Genomic DNA, 17617 nt, shown 5'->3' with positions numbered 1-17617 from the left:
GGAGCAGCAGAGGGCACTATTGCACATGTGCAGTTCTCTAGCAGCAAAGTCCTGTCACTCAGCCTCTGCTGCTTTTAGCCAGTCTTCATGGCCCCTATAAAGCAGTACCCCCAGCCACAGCGGGAATCTGTGACCTATTGCAAACCCCCCACCCAGACTGAGAGGAAGCATTCTAACCTCAGAATCAGAGAGTTGTCTCACTCCAGATTCTTGAGCAAGTTCCGGCTAACATTCCTGAGGGGATGCTACACTGGCAGAGGTGCTTTCAGATGAGATATTAAAAGGAGGCCCTGTTTGCCTTCACTGATGGATGTTAAAAGGTCCTACAGTACAAGTTAACAAAAAAGCAGGGGAGTTCTCTGGGTGTCCTTGCTAATATTATCCACATCAGTTTTAAAGTTTATTTAATAGTGTTGCATGTAGGCTTACATTGACACTGCAGTGAAGTTATTGCAAAAATTCCCTGGTCGCTATACTCCGGCACCTGTACAGGTAACACTGAAGGAGAATTTAGTATGACCAATGCACCTAATCAGCACATATTTGGACTGTAGGAGGAAACTGGAGCTCCCGGAGGAAATCCACGCAGACATGGGGAGAATGTGCAGACACTACACAGACAGTGACCCAAGTCGGGAATCGAACCCGGGTCCCTGGTTATGTGAGGCAGCAGTGCTAACCACTGTACCACCATGCCACTGGCTTAGCTGGTAATTATCATTCCCAATTTGTGTGATCTTGATGTACTTCTGACATTATTACAGTAACAACACTTTACATTCCAGGATCTTCTGAATTCGTGAAAAACACAAATCAATGCAAATCTTTGACATTACAGATAAAACAGGAAACAAACAATCAGAGTATACCGCTGAGTCGAGACTGTGCAATCAAGTCCTGGAGTGAAGTTTCAACCCACAAACCTCTGACTCAGAGACCAGAATGCCAGTAACTGAGCCAAGCTGAGTCTATGTTAGAAAGTGCCAACCAGATAGAACAGACCCTGTTTAATATGGTGTTGGCACATTTATTATTGTTAGTCTTGGGCAATAAAATGCTGGCCTTGCCAGCAAGGCCCACGTCCCATGAATGAAGAAGGCATTGTCTCCAGGCCTTGCTGTCTCTGCCCAATTATGCAAACTGTGTTCGGTGAATAATATTCTGCTCTTTCTCTTTTCCTTTGCTCCAGCTTGCCCAGAGGGAACATTTGGCAAAAACTGCAGCTTCCCGTGCAAGTGTAAGAACGGTGCCACGTGTGACCCCCTGACTGGGAGATGCCGCTGCCCTCCAGGAGTTAGTGGGGAGATGTGTGAGGACGGTAAGCTGCTTGTATCTGATGGAACATTATATTGTAATACAATTGACCTCCATTGTTGCATTAAAATCCATGGTGAGGCCAATGATGAAGAGCATACTGACTTTATCTGGTCTTTAATCTCCTCGGGGCCTTCCCTTGTTCATCCCAGGAATGGAGGGTTTGTCATATGAGGAGTGGCTGAGGAGTCTAGGTCTATACTCGATGGAGTTTAGAAGGATGAGGGAGTATCTAATCAAAACTTACTGAGAGGCCAGATAGAGTGGACGTGGAGAGGATGTTTCCAGTAATGGGAGAGACAAGAACTCGAGGGCACAACCTCAGAGTGAAGGGATGCTCCTTTAAAACTGAGATCGGGAGGAATTTCTTCAGCCAGGGGGTGACGAAATCTGTGAAATTCATTGCCACAGAGGCTGTGGGGGCCAGGTCATTGAGTCTTATGGTCTCAACAGAAACCCCAAAGCCTTGCCAACTTTGCTTGGGTGCATTTCTGAAGGTTTCATTGCCGCATGGTCTGTCTGAAACCATCCCAACTCCACAGTCCTGACATGGTTCGTCCTCTGGGCTCGCTCCTTTCTTATACCTAATAGTCTCTCTGTGATCCAATTAGATTAATCTTAACTGTCAATCAAAAAACCATTATCCCCACTTACAATATTTTGACAACAGCTATAATATACAAAAGTCTTCAAAGAAACAAAAAGAAGAAACATTTTTATTTAACGCCTCTATGATTTTTCTCCTGGGTCCTTCACTGCAGTGTCAGGGAGATTAATCTACAATTCCCAGAGACTCCACGGACAGTGCCGAGGGTTAGAAGCCCTATATAAATACTGTTCCTTTGTGTGTGAAGCTCTATGTGGGTGTTCTTATCTATGTTGTTTGTGGTGTGTGTGCATGTGTGTGTTCACATGTTTGTAATTCCGTGCTAACTGCCTACATACCCCATCCCCACACTCACCCTGAGCCCAGACTCTCTGTATTCCCCCCCTTCCATTTCTCACATCTTCCCTGTGCGGTTGATCTTATGTTAAAATGTCTCAATTTTGCTTTGAAGTAAAACTGGTTGATGTCCAGGGACTGACTGCCTTCTCTCATAGGCTGCCCCAAGGGATTGTATGGGAAGACCTGCAATAAGAAATGCAACTGTGCCCACAATGGGCGCTGCCACCGCATCTATGGCGCCTGCCTCTGTGATCCAGGCCTCTACGGGCGCTTCTGCCATCTACGTAAGTTGGGAAGTTTGGTTCCTCTTTTTGTCTGTTAGAAATTGGAGGGGTGGCAGGGTGCACAGGTGCCTGCCATTCCCCTAGTGAGTGAGTACCCGTTATGGGCAACCTTTCCTTTTCCAACTCACTGGCGTGCGCACACACTCACACACTCACACACACAAACACACATTCTCAGGTGCACACACTCACATGTACTCACACACTTGTATGCACACATACATGTGTGCACAAACACACACTTGCACACACAAACATGCACAAATGGATAATGGCATAAATCACTGCAGTTTATCATCACAGTACCTATTGCCCATATCTCAGGAATCATACTGGTCATATTGTAATTCAATGTTTCTCAACCAAACAGGAACAATACCTTAAATTTTCACCCAGGGACCCTTTCTGACAAATACAGATCATGTCCAAAGATGCGTGGGTTAGGTGCATTGGCCATACTAAGTTGCCCTTTAGTGTCCCAGGATGTATACGTTAGAGAGATTAGGAGTAAATATGTGGGGTTACGGGGATAGGGCCTGGGTGGATTGTTGTCGATGCAAACTTGATGGGCCGATTGGCCTCGGTTCTGCATTATAGGGATTCTGTGTTCCACATCAATGAATTGTGCCCTCTAACTGTACTATTAGTGGCCTGTGTCTTTTGTAGGCTGGCACTGCCAGTGCTTAATTATAGCCAAAAAAACCCAGCAACACACTAAATAAATGGTGCGGCTATTGGTGAAAGGTGTGGGGCAGGTATTGGGTCTCTCTACTGAGCTCCCTCTGGCAGTGATCTGTGGACTAGCTGTGGCGGAGGTCTCATATCCCAGGACCAGGGTACATCACAGGCTGCAGGGAACGTACAGAAAGTTGCCCGTGTTTAAATGGAAGAGAAATGTGAATTGGACAATAACTCTAACATACATGGAATTTCTAGCCATTAATTATCAGTGGTACCAGCATCCCATTGTTTATTTGCTACACCTGGTATTCAAGTGGCCCCTTCAAGTGAAGGTCAATTTGTTGCAAAAGAATGGCCTGCCGAGTTCTGCAGATTTGTACACAGTGGAATCCAAATTCAATCCACAGGTCGCTGTGTTGGCCTGAATTTGTGCACCTGAGGCAAATGCACAATTGGGAAATTTCTGAGTGCTTCGACTAATGGGATCTTTGTTCCGGAGGGTGGATTGCATGCTGGCTTTGGGCATACTGTCTCTGGAAACAGTTTGGAGGCAGCCAGTGCTGAGTGGGCTTGTTAAAAAGCCTAATTTGGTACTCTGGATCTTCGTCCCAGTTATGTATTTGAAAACTAGGCCCTTTAAAGCACACACCTCATAGCTCTCCACTCAGTCCTGATGCCCCACCCATTCAATCTCATGTCACCCCATGCCTCACCCACCTAAATGTTCCCTCATACGCTCCATGCCAACACACAACCCTCCACTCAACAGCAATGGCCAAACTAATACCCTCCATGCCAACCTATTTCCCCCCCAACCCATCCTGATGACCACTTTTAGCCTCTATACCAACCCATGACCCTATTCTTTACCCTTACACCCTCCATGCTAACTCACCCAGTATCCATCCTGGGCAGACCTCAGGATCCATGCTGAGATGAAAGAAAATAAAGTTCAATGTATCTATTACAGACTGCACTGTATAAAAAACACTCTTATTGATAAAAGTCCACTTAAAACATTCAAGCAACCTCAAGTACTTAATCCCTTATAAAAATAGATATTTATATTCATTTTGGATAAGATACATAACCTCCATAACTCTGTGAAGATCCAGAACCCTGTCTCTCTGGAGTAGCAACTGTGGAATAAATGGTTAATGTTAAATATGTAAGTGTATATCATCAATGATGTAAGATCACATGAAACAGAGCATGGAGAAAGTTTTATGTAGAGCCTTGTGCTGTGTCTGCATTGTGTATTGTTAGTATAATGTTTAATAAGGTAGAGTTTACTAACAGCCTTACCTCAAGCAGTCCAGATCATGAACAACCCCATCTAAGACATACAACGATAACAGAATGTTGTGGACAAAGTCCTGTCACTGCTGCAGGATGGATTCAGATCCGAAGGCAGAACTTCTAATTCAGCCTTGTTTTTGAGCAATCACTTTGACTTCTTACACCTAATTACTTCATTTAGCATCAGACAAATCCATCACTTACTCTGCAGCAGCTGAAATCTCCTGGGGCCTAAAATGCCAGTCAGTTTTAGTTGTGTCTAGCTTCTTTGGCACCTGGCGTGTTTCCATTCTTGTAAAGTGTGGCTCGGGTTGGCACGTCTTTTGCGACGTCGGAGCTGGCTTCCTGAAAGCTGGGCCTTGCGATTAAGGAATGTAATGTTTATTGGAGTTTGCTGAGTTCTGTTTTACTAAGGTGAATTTGGTTGCCAGCTGGTTTGGCAATGATGCAGAGTGTCCCACACCAACAATGAGCCTGTTGTACAGACAGTAATAAAGCAATTACATTACACACTGGATAAAAGAATAAAGCAGTTACATTAGACAGTGGTGCCCAGTGTAAAAGACAACAGGTGAATGGTATCAGAGTAAAAAGTCAAAGGTTATTGTAGCATCAAGTCTGCTAGAAACAAAGGACAATATTATGTTTCGGTGGAGCTTCTTGTGACCTTAGGACATCCCAAAGTGCTTTATAATGAATGAATTACTTTTAAAGCATTTGTAGTAAGTAGGAAACAAGGTACACTCACTCTCCCATGAACAGCAATATGACAATGATTAAGGAATCTGCTCTGATGTTGGTTGAGAGATAAATATTGGCCAGGAGACCCGGAGAACTCCATGTTAGTTTTGAAACAGTGCTGTTGAATTTTTTCCTTTCAACTGGGATGGTAGCCAGGACCTCAGTTTAATGTGTCAGAGGAAAGATGGCACTTCTGACAGCGCAGCACTCCCTTTGTAATACACCTGGAGTGTCAGTCTTGGTTGTGCGCTCAGGTCTCCAGAAGGGAATCCACATTGTGGCAACTTTGGTAAGCAACATTTATTGTCTATCCGTTGTTGCCCAAATTATGTTAAACCCATCTGGTTCACTAATGTCATTTAGGGAAGGAAATCTGCCATCCTTACCTGGTCTAGCCTACATGTGACTCCAGAGCCACAGCAATGCGGTTGACTTCAACTGCCCTCTGAAATGGCCTAACAAGCCATTCAGTTCAAGGGCGATTAGAGATGGGCAATAAATGCAGGCCAGCCAGCAATGCCCACGTCCCATGAATGAATTTTTAAAAATGTCATTTCCGGTCCTTCCTGCTACTGGGATCTTCCAGTTCCACTGAAGGTGACCATCCAGAGTAGGTTCCCCAGTGACGGAACAGGTGAGCCATGCAAATTGGCATGGACATTAGCACCACGGAGGCACAATGGATAGCACTGCTGCCTCACTGTGCTGGCCTTGGGTGACTGTCTGTGTGGAGTTTTCACGTTCTCCCCTTGTCTGCATGGGTTTCCTCCGGGTGCTCTGATTTCCTCCTACCCTCCGGGTTAGATGGATTGGCTACACTAAATTGCTCCTTAGTGTCAGGAGGATTAGAAGGGTAAATACATAGGGTTAGGGGAATAGGGCTTGGGTGGGATTGCACGATGGGCAAGCTCGATGGGCCGAATGGCCTCCTTCTGCACTGTAGGAATTCTATGATCCCGCCGGCAACCAACAGCAAGCCACTTGTGGTGTGGAACTGGATTCACGTGTAAGCCAGACTGGTAAAGATGGCAGTGCCATTTCCTAAAGGATAGGAGAAAAGAAACCTCCTGGAAACTTTTGGGCTTGCTCTTTCAGCACCAAATTTACTAAAATCAAGTTCCTTATTTCATGTTAGAAGCACTTTTCCTCTTGTTTTAGTGGTTTTGATTTAAACCTGCTGCAGTTGAGTTTGCTTATAATGTTTGTACTTGTGTGAGGTCTTCCTGAAGAACAAAGGGCAGGATTTCCTGGCCATGCTCAACCCAAGGCTGGAAATTCCCGCCTGAGATCTTTGCATGGTCTGCCCTGCACGCTACGATTCCCAGGTTGGGAAAATTTCACCCAAAGTGTCTGTTTTAACCATGAGGCATGGCTAACCTCTCCTTTGTTCTCTTCCTGTGTTCCACCAGCATGTCCAAAGTGGACACATGGGCCTGGCTGTTCGAAGGAATGCCGATGTGAACAGCGCAACACGCTGCAATGCAACCGCAAAGATGGAAGCTGCACCTGCAAGCCCGGCTTTCAGGGCGACACTTGCCACAAAGGTGAGTGCCCAACTGTTAGGAAAGTTATTTCAGTTTGAAGGGTAGTGAAGATGATCAAATACTCCATGGAATACAATGCTCCTTCCGTTTCCAGGAACAAGAAATGTTGTTTGTGGAAAGGGACAGCGAAGGTGGAGCAATATTCTGGAATTCATCTCACACTTGGGGGTAACAGGCCAGTGAAATTAGTGTTTGATTGGGTCAGCAAAGAGCTGACACAGTGGACTGAATGGCCTCCTTTGGTGCTATAAGTGTTCGCGGTTCTAATTGCCAGCTTAATATGTGCAACAATATACATTGGGATGAAAATTGAAGGGTGTTGATAACACAAAATATATACTTTTTATTGCACTGTGAAAATGTACTCTGTTTCAAAAAATACAGATTTAAAAACCTGAAACCATTGCTTGCGGTAAATACTGCATGGGAACAATCGATGCCTTTTCCAAAATGGCTGGGGCAGAGGTCATAGAAACAGGAGGAGGCCATTCAGCCTTTCAAACCAGTTCTACCAACGAATTAGATAATGGCCATTCTGCAGCTCGACTCCATTTACCTGCTTCTGCACATACCCCTTAAAACCCTCCCCTTATCTAATGGGGGTGGCACGGTGGCACAGTGGTTAGCACTGCTGCCTCACAGCACCAGGGACCCACATTCGATTCCCAGTCACTGTCTATGTTCTCCCTGTGTTTGGGTGGATTTCCTCTGGGTGCTCCAGTTTCCTCCCACAATCCCAAAGACGTGCTGGTTAGCTGTATTGGCCATGCTAAATTCTCCGTTAGTGTATCTGAACAGGGACCGGAATGTGACTAGTGGATTTTCAAAGTAACCATATTGCTGTAAGGTTACTTGTGACACTAATAAACAAACTTTAATAAAAATATATTCATCGCATTCTAGAAAGCTTTAATTGTCTTGGCATCTGCAGTTTTTTGTGAGAGTGTGTACGATTTGTACTAGCCTTTGTGTGAAGAAGTTATTTCTGAAAGGCCTAACTCTAATTTTAACAATATACCCTCTTATGGATTCTTCCGCCAAAGGAAATAGCTTCTCCATATCTTCCCCCTTGATTCTCCTAATTGTTTTAAACACTTCAATTAGATCACCCCCTCAAACATCAGAAATCAAGAGAACACAAGCCAAGTTTATGTCCCTAATAAAATACCACTTCTCGGCCTTTTGGCTAAGATCAAGTGTCAGATCAAGCCTAAGATGGGCTGCAATGTCTGATCTTGTCAGCTTGCATCTTGTTTGTCTCTCCTGAGGGGACCTTGAATTGGATTCAATTAGATTTGTAACGCTATTCAATTAGTCTGTTGTAGGTAAAATGTTAGAATCCGTCGTCAAGAAGGAAATAGCGAGGAATCTTGAGGGGAATTGCTTGATAGAGCAGACGCAGCACGGTTTCGTTAAGGGGAAGTCGTGTCTGACAAATTTACTGGAGTTCTATGAGGATGTGTCTAGGGCAGTGGATAGAGGAGAGCCGGTTGATGTGGTCTTTCTTGATTTTCAGAAGGCGTTTGACAAAGTACCTCACAAGAGGTTATTGCAGAAGGTCAGGGGACATGGAGTTGGGGGTAGGGTGTTAGCGTGGTTAGAGGACTCGTTGTCAAATAGGAGGCAGAGAGTGGGGGTCAATGGGTGCTATTCGGATTGGTGGTTGGTGACTAGTGGAGTGCCCCAGGGGTCGGTGCTGGGGCCTCAGCTATTTACCATTTATATAGATGATCTGGAGGAGGGAACCGAGTGTATGGTGTCGAAATTTGCTGATGACACCAAGATTGGTGGAACGGCAAATTGCGCGGAGGGTGTGGAGAGTCTGCAGAAGGATCTAGATAGGCTGGGCGAATGGGCCAGGAACTGGCAAATGGAATTTAATGTTGGCAAGTGCGAGGTGGTCCACTTTGGTAAGAATAATGGTAGGAAGGATTATTACTTACGTGGAGAAAAACTGCAGCAGGCGACGGTGCAGAGGGACCTCGGGGTCCTTGTGCATGAGTTGCAAAAACCCAGCTTGCAGGTGCAGCAGGTGGTCAGGAAGGCTAATGGGATGCTGGCCTTCATAGCGAGGGGGATTTAATATAAAAGTAGGGAGGTCTTGCTGCATCTGTATAGGGCATTGGTGAGGCCGCAGCTGGAGTACTGTGTGCAGTTTTGGGCGCCGTACTTACGCAAGGATATTTTGGCCTTGGAGGGAGTGCAGAGGAGGTTTACTAGGCTGATACTGGAGTTGAGGGGGTTGATCCATGAGGAGAGGCTGAATAAACTAGGCTTGTACTCGTTAGAGTTTAGAAGAATGAGGGGAGATCTCATTGAGACATATAAGATGATGAATGGGATGGATAGGATAGAGGTGGAGAGACTCTTCCGCTCAGAAAGGACAGTAGGACTAGGGGGCACAGCCTCAAGATAAAGGGGGCGCGATTTAGAACGGAGTTGAGGAAGAACTTCTTCACTCAAAGGGTGGTGAATCTCTGGAATTCTTTGCCCGTTGAAGTGGTGGAGGCTACCTCGCTAAATATTTTTAAGACGCGGGTTGATGGGTTTTTGATAAGAGAGGGGATTAAGGGTTATGGGGAGAGGGCGGGAATGTGGAACTGAGCCATGACAGATCAGCCATGATCTTATTGAATGGCGGGGCAGGCTTGAAGGGCCAAATGGCCTACTCCTGCTCCTATTTCTTATGTTCTTATGTTCTTAGATTTTGATTTTGGTTTTTGGAGCAAGCAAGCAATGGATTTGGGATTGCCCAGTCCACTCTGCGCCCTGGGTTTGTAACTTTAAGAATGGATTAAAAAATGTTTTTAAATAAATAAGTAAAATATAATTGATAAATTCATCTCCTTGCCCTCACTTTATTTTTATAATTCATAAAATCATTAATTAACATTTCAACAGAACAAGAGTTTGTAATAAGGCATGAAGCTAGCTAATCAACAGCATAGTTAGGTTTCTTTGCTTTGGGATTATTTGTGAAAGGGTTGGATGTTTGCCTGGATACTGGAGTAAAATTCATCCAATCCCCTCAGGAATGAGTGAATGAATAACATCCTTGGACTTATGAAAGTTTCATCCTTTTCTCCTTTTGTCCCAAGCTTGTGATCAGGGTTTTTATGGCGTTGGATGTAACGCTAAGTGTAACTGCTCAGTTGGCGTTTCGTGTGACCACGTGACTGGCGAGTGTGAGATTCGATGCCCCAAGGGATATCACGGAAGGAACTGTAGTCAAGGTAAGTGGAGGTTTTCACTTTGTGAAAAGAAATTGAGAAATGTGGGTCCATTTTTGTAACATTAGCAAGTCTGAAAGCCTTTCCAAACAACACAAGCGATCAGTCAACCTAGCGTGTCCGTGATAGCTCTTTCCAACCGTTCCACTCCCCTGTCCTCTCCCCTTAACAATATAAGTTTTTCCTTTTGAAGTCTATACCCAACTCCCTTAGTAACAAATACTTTTGAATATCCGTTCACTATGCTTTCAGACAGGGCTTTCCGGATTTCAGCAACTCACTGTGTAACTAAATTGCTTCTCATCTCCTCCCCATTTCCTTGCCAATGGGAAAGAACATGAGATACAGGAAGTAGTTATTGGGTGATATCATGCTTGGGTTTGGAAAGCTGGCTGATTGCAGACACGATGGATGCTCCTGAGAGGTCGGAAAGGAATGAGTTAGAGGAGGAGGTGGAGCAACAAGTCTTAATTCTGAGAATAAAGACAAAAGAGAGCAACGGTCAGAGGGATTTGCAGTTTATGAGGAAAGAAGGAGCACAAGCAAGGAAGATGATTCTCGTGAAATCTGTTTGAAAATTCTCATCCTGCATCTTGGCAAGAACGAGGCAACTCTGTAAAATAGTTCATTCTCATTTCTCCTACAGAGGGGCTGATGGGGGAATTGGACACTGCCATGTTGCTATGTCACCATCCACTTTGTCGGAACATGTTCACGCTTTCACCCCTGTAGCAGTGAGCCCCTTTAAGGGGGTGAGGATTTGGAGAGTCACGTGAGCTGTTTGGCCAATTGGGCCAAAGCATGCGAATCTTGGGGCTGCTCAGTAGCAGCAGTGTGTACTATCGACAAGGTTCACTGCAGAAACTCACCAAAGATCTTAGACAGCACCTTCCAAACCCACAACACTTCCATCTAGAAGGAGAAGAACAACAGATCCATGGCAACACCACCACCTGCAAGTTCCTCTCCAAGCCACTCGCCGTCCTGACTTGGAAATATATTGCCTTTCCTTCGCAGTCGCTGGGTCAAAATCCTGGAATTCCCTCCCTAATGGCATTGTGAGTCAACCCACAGAACATGGGCTGCAGCGATTCAAGAAGGCAGCTCATCACCACCTTCTCAAGGGCAACTAGGGTAGGCAATAAATGCTGGCCAGCCAGCAATGCCCATGTCCTATAAATGAATTTTAAAAAGCCTTACCTCTGACTTGTACACCCACTGGAAAATTGTGAATCACTGATTCACGCCTATCATGACCAAAGGAATTCTTTTTAAAGTTAAGTTTTTATTTATTGTCACAAGTAGGATTACATTAACACTACAATGAAGTTACTGTGAAAATCCCCTGGTCACCATACTCCGGCTCCTGTTCAGGTACACTAAGGGAGAATTTAGCATGGCCAGTACACCTAACCAGTACGTCTTTCAGACAGTGGGACGAAACCAGAGCACCTGGAGGAAACCAACACAGACCTGGGGAGAACGTGCAAATTCCACGTAAACATGGGATTTAATGGGATTGAGGGTTATCGATAGGCCTAGTAGGTAGGGATATGACCAGTGCAACTTGTGGGCCGAAGGGCCTGTTTGTGCTGTAGTTTTCTATGTTTTATGTTCTTTAACAGTGATCCAAGCCGGGAATTGAACCTGAGTCTCTGGCGCTGTGAGGAAGCAGAGCTAACCACTGTGCCACCGTGCTGCCCTTCGTATTACATTACGGGGAAGTTTATTAAGAAATGGCTATACCTGACTTTGCTGGCAGTGATTAATGCTGACAGTGGGTGTTGATTTCCCAAGGGGATTTGAGTTTTGTATCAAGCTTCACACAGCGCAGTTTGGAATTGGACTGAAATCATAACAGTAAGATTGAATGTAAACTTGAGTAATAAACTTGTTGTTAAATTCCCCCTGGGCTGCATTGTGTACAGATTGGAATGATTTACCATTAGGCAAGTCAGTATACTGACAGCTCAGAGAGGCAATATCTCAAGATAAAATTAACCAGATAATTCAAACAGACTTTACCTTCCTGACAGTTACTCCCTTACACAGAGCAGTGGAGAGGCCTGTGAAGAATCAGTGTTTTCAGCAGCATGATATACCACGAGGCAGGAAATGACATCCTTTGGCCTGAAGAGACAAGCACGGCTAAATCCAAATGGTCTGATTCCGAGGGTGGGATCTTCCGGTCCCGCCAGCAGCAGGAAGTATTGCGGGCGGGGGAACCTGGTGTGAGGCCAAAAATCATTTTCCCAAGGCCAGGTTGAACTGTCGGAGTTAAGTTCTCAGGACATTAACTACAGGTTAAGCTTCCCGATGAATGATGTCTGGAAGCCCTTTTGCCTGCATTACCGTGTCAAACACGTCCATTAAGAGGACACCTCGCCAGAATTAAGCTCCACCAGCAGCAGGAAATGAGTACGTCCAGTTTTGTGACTGTATGTAAGTGTTATGCGACTTTGACGTCAGTGGATGCTGCTTTCGCCTTCTTGGGTACCACTCATGACTTCACTCATAACACAGGCTGTGCCAAGGTGAGAAGGGGGTTTAGGGTGGAGTGGTGGAGCAGAGGCTGAGCCTGGGAGGCAATTTAAAGCGGATAAAGCAGGGAGGCTGTATGGCCCTTTAAAAATGACAGAAGGACCTTTTTGAAAGAAGGCGACTTCTTGCCTGCCCCACTGTGAGATCCGCCAAATGGATGTTTATGTGGTGAGTTGAGGAGCGCAAGATTGCAGTACACAGTTTCCCCTGTCCCCCGGCCTCCCCTTGCAGCAATCACTCACAATCTCACACCCACCGCCAAACTTAGAATTCAGAGTGAAAGGTTTCTTCCCAGTCCTCTCCGAAAGGCCATTTTTGTTGGGCATGTTCCCTGTAAGGGGAAAAGGGGAATCCTCGCCATCTTCACTCCTGTACAAAAGAAAGAATTTACATTTTCATTGCACTTTTCACAACCACCAGCTGTTCTGAAGTCCTCTACAGTCAATGAAGCACAGGTATAGTGTAGGCATTATTGTAATGTAAGAAACACGGCAACCACTTTACACACAAGGTCCCACAGATAGCAATGAGGTAATGACTAGATAGTCTGTTTGTAGTTGGTAGAGGAATAAATATCGGACAGGTGGCCAGGTGGAACACCCCTGCACTCCCTTGAATTGTGCCATGGGATCTTTAATGTCTACCTGATGGTTTAACATCTCACTCAAAAGATGAGACCTGTCATGCAGCTCTTACTCAGTACTACCTGGAGTGTCAGCTTGGTAACGTGCTCAAGGCTGGAGTGGGCCTTGAACCCACAACTTTCTGACTCAGGTCATGATGTAGACGTACTGGCGTTGGACTGGGGTAAGTACAGTAAGAAGTCTCACAACACCAGGTTAAAGTCCGATAGGTTTATTTGGTAGGAAGAGCTTTCGGAGCACTGCCCCTTCATCAGGTGAATGACTCATCTGATAACGGGGCTGTATTCTGAAAGCTCGTGCTACCAGATAAAACTATTGGACTTCAATCTGAGATTGTGAGACTTCTTACTGTGACTCAGATGTGGAAGTACCACCCACTGAGGCAAGGCTAACACCTCCTAAGAACAGAGGAGGACAGGAAGGAAAAGAATAAACAAGTAACTGCATTTTTATAGGGAGCCTTTGTGACACCTCTACTTAGGAGAATAGAGGTGAATGGCCTCTGAGTCACCCACATGCCTCACCAAGCGACAATCTTGTGCCAACATGATTTTTTCCACTTTGTATTTAGGTGCATGAAGTGTTATGGAAATTGGACTCATAATCCAAACATTCACATCACATTATGGCGGATAAAGAATTTTAATTGAGTTTTTTTTAAATCTGCAAATAAAAATGGACCAGTAAAATTAACACTGAATCATTGTAGAAATGCCAACTGGCTCATTCAGTTCTTAGACAGTCTAGTCTCCAGTCCCAAAGTTGCATGGTTGACTCGTAATCAACCCCGCCACCCATTCTTACTGTAACCTGGGCATCTAGGGATGGGCAGTAAATACAACCTCGACAGTGAAAATTCATTTTTAAAAATGTGATTTGTAAGTGTTTACCTTTCATCCAGAGCACAATCATCACACTTTAAATTGTCAGAAGTTTTAAAAAGACGAAAATCAGTTTTTAACTTTTACATTTCTGTGCATGAGTACCTGCTCCTTCTAGTAACCAGAGACTTAACAATAGTTTCCAACCTGCAGGATCATGTTCTGATCATTGCAGAGCATCCCTACAAAGACATGCGATACATTGGCATTAAAGAGACAGGCCAGGTTTGGTATCTGTCCATTCCAGCAGCTAAAGTTCACACCTCACTGCGGGCAATGCCACGGGATATCAGCTTTTAATAATAAACCAGAGTATAGTCTTTGCATTTCAACAATGGCACAAGGCTGCCAAGTCTATGGCCAGAATTTTACCGCCTCGCCAGCCCCGATTTCAGGCAGGCAAGGCCCACAGAACGGAAATATGTGTTGGCTCGGGTGGGATTTTACAATCTCGCCTGAGCAAGGCCATAAAATCCCATCCTACGTGTTATCTTCTGTGCATTCAGCCGAGCTGGCGCTTTGCTCTTTGTCATTGGAGCAACAGAAAAATATTAAGATGCAAAATATCATAAATCATAATGTTTCACTTTTCAGAAATGATCAAGGAAACCCTGGTGTTAATGAAAAGCATTGACAGGCAGCATTAGTTATACTAATCCTCATTTCTTCATCCTATACATTATTATCAGTTCTTCAGATTCACATTATGATATTATCAGAGTCAATCTCTGATTATGATATGTGGCATTGCAAAGGTTCTTGTGAACTGGAGCAGGCAGACAAGCCAATGTTTCTGTACACTTGGAGTCATATTAGTCATACATTCCAAAATCAAAATCAAACTGATCAATCAATTGCCCTCTTTAGCTACAAAACCAGGTTTTTTTAGTGTCACAAGTAGGCTTACATTAACACTGCAATTAAGTTACTGTGAAAATCCCCTAATCGCCACATTCTGGCTCCTGTTCAGGTGCAATGAGGGAGAATTTAGCATGGGTTTCAGACTGTGGGAGGAAATCAGAGCACGTAGAGGAAGCCCACGCAGACACAGGAAGAACATGTAGACTTCACACAGATAGTACCCAAGCCAGGAATTGAACCCAGGTCCCTGGTAGTGTGAGGCAGCAGTGCTAACCACTGTGCCACCATGTTGTCCTGCTGAATATGAGCCCACAGTGCAGGATAATGCAAACAAAATTTGAAAATGTTGGAAACACTCAGCAGTTCAGGCAGCACCTGTGGAGAGAGAAGCAGAGGTTACATTTGAGGTTACTGACCTTTTATCAGAATTGGGAGGAGTTAGAGATGGAATGGTTTTGATTAAGGATTGCACTGGGGTAAGGACAAAGAAAGGCCTCTAATAGGGGGGAAGACAAGAGGGATTGAATGACAGAAATTACAGAGCCAAGGAGTTGGTTATGGGGCAAGAAAAGATTCAGAAGATGTGTCAAGAGCTGGTGTGTTCCTGTCCGAAAACAAAATGAAAGGAAAAACCAAACAGTGCAAAGAACATGTGAATGCAAACTTTACACTCTGAATTTTTTTGACACGGTGGCCTCGTGGCCAGGACTGCTGCCTCACAGCGCCAGGGATCTGGATTTGATTCTGTCCTTGGGTGACCTGTTTGGAGTTTGCACATCTGCGTGAGTTTCCTCTGGGTGTTCTTGTTTCAAAGAACAGTACAGCACAGAAACAGGCCCTTTGGCCTATTTTTCGTCCCACAGTCCAAAGGTGTGTAGTTTTGGTAGATTGGCCATGCTAAATACACTGGATTATTGGGATAGGGCAGAAGGGAGGGCCTGAGTGGGGTGCTCTTTTGCAGAGCTGGTATCGTCGATCCGATGGGCCAAATGACCCTCTTTTTACACTTTAGCAGATTCTATGGTTCTATGGTATGGTAATTGATGACCAGAATACCATGACTAGACTATACACAGTCCACCACCACCCTCACCTATCCCACAGCCCACACCTCTCAGTCATGCAGTTGCCTGATGGAGGTAGAACTCTGAAGATAAAACCTAGGCCAGGAGACGTAGGAATACTCCACAAGAATAATGGTGGCCGCTGTTTCCTCAGGCTCTTTCCCTCTGCCATCAGCTCCCCCAGACAAAACCAGATTGGCTTCCAGTTCCCATGATACTGCCACGGTCTGCAGTCTGTGAGTTCCCATCTACATGCCTGCAGTGCACTGATAAGATCCTCTTGCCAAAAGGATCAACTGGCCAACACACTCAACCTATTTTACATCAGATAGTTCAGATGTATCTTTCGATATTTGTATGCTAATATTACAAGGGATTTTCCTTGTTGTGCACATGGAATAAAGAGAATTTTACTCTGCATCTAGTTACCACATAATCTAGAATGAGATTCCAGTACTGCAGGAAGTGCTGCTTGACTGAGAGGTCTTTTAAATGAGACATTAAACCACAGCTTTGGCTTTTTTTTATTCATTTGTGGGACACAAGTGTCACTGGCTGGCCAGCATTTATTGCCCATCCCTAATTGCCCGAGGGCAGTTGAGAGTCAACCACATTGCTGAGGCTCTGAGTCACGTGTAGGTCAGACCAGGTAAGGACGGCAGATTTCCTTCCCTGAAGGACAGTAATGAACCAGATGCGTTTTTCCGACAATCAACAATTGTTTCATTTTCATCAATAGGTTCTTAATTCCAGATAGTTTTTATTGAATTCAAGTTCCACCATCTGCCATGGCTGGATTCGAACCCAGGTGCCCAAAACATTATCTGAGTTTCTGGATTATTAGTCTAGCGATAATACCGCTAAGCCATTGATTTCCCCTGATTGTCTGGTGGGATTTAGAAGATCCAGTGGTACATTTTCAGTGAGGGAGTGGAAGGTTTTCCTGGTGACTGGGCCTCAGCATTGACCTCTCTCTCAATAGCACTAAGTAGGTTAGCTGATGATTGAAAGCCTTTGCCGAGACTTGCTGTGCACTGTTTGTCCTTCACGTTTGCCCACACAACTGCAGAGATTCCATTTCAGAAATGATTCATTGGCTTCAAAGTGCTGTAGGGTGTCCTGAGGTTGTGAAAGGTGCTCAATAAAATGCAAGTTTGTTCTTTCTTTACCTGACCCTGGATGCCGATCACTGTACTTCATTCCCCAACGGATGTCTTTAATGGAGTGAGAACAAGACTCTTTTGTTTGTTTAAGTATCTGCTGCATTTAAATGAATAGAATTTACAAGCCATGTTCCCATTTAATCCACTCAATTAATCTCCATTCAAATCCTTCCCAATTAATTGTTGCCAGATGATTTTTCAGTTTAGCATAAATCTCTAACCTGAATTGGCCAGGAAAGAGGGAATAGTTTATGTTGCAACTATTGAGTAAAGAGAAAGAACTTGCATTTATATAGCACCTATCATGACCTCAGGACTTCCAAGGATATAATTTGGAAGTGTAGTCACTGTTAGAACATTGGAAATGTTCCAGCTAATTTGCACACAGCAGGTGCAGACACAGAGCAGTGTGATAACAACCAGA

At 44.7% G+C, this 17617-nt stretch overlaps 1 protein-coding gene across 1 annotated transcript in view; it reads left to right on the top strand.

The window, feature by feature from the left end:
• Positions 1-17617, top strand: part of LOC145360025 (uncharacterized) — a 185596-nt gene that overhangs the window by 106933 nt on the left and 61046 nt on the right. Inside the window, exons 11-14 of the mRNA XM_080214923.1 lie at positions 1190-1318; positions 2416-2544; positions 6675-6809; positions 9908-10042. Of these exons, the coding sequence (XP_080071049.1) occupies positions 1190-1318; positions 2416-2544; positions 6675-6809; positions 9908-10042 (528 nt within the window). The remainder of the gene's footprint in view (positions 1-1189; positions 1319-2415; positions 2545-6674; positions 6810-9907; positions 10043-17617) is intronic.

The sequence above is a fragment of the Carcharhinus amblyrhynchos genome, chromosome 30, assembly GCF_965287045.1.
Source record: "Carcharhinus amblyrhynchos chromosome 30, sCarAmb.v2.hapA, whole genome shotgun sequence".
In the NCBI taxonomy this organism is placed as follows: domain Eukaryota; kingdom Metazoa; phylum Chordata; class Chondrichthyes; order Carcharhiniformes; family Carcharhinidae; genus Carcharhinus; species Carcharhinus amblyrhynchos.
This window is presented reverse-complemented; position numbering and strand designations above follow the sequence as displayed.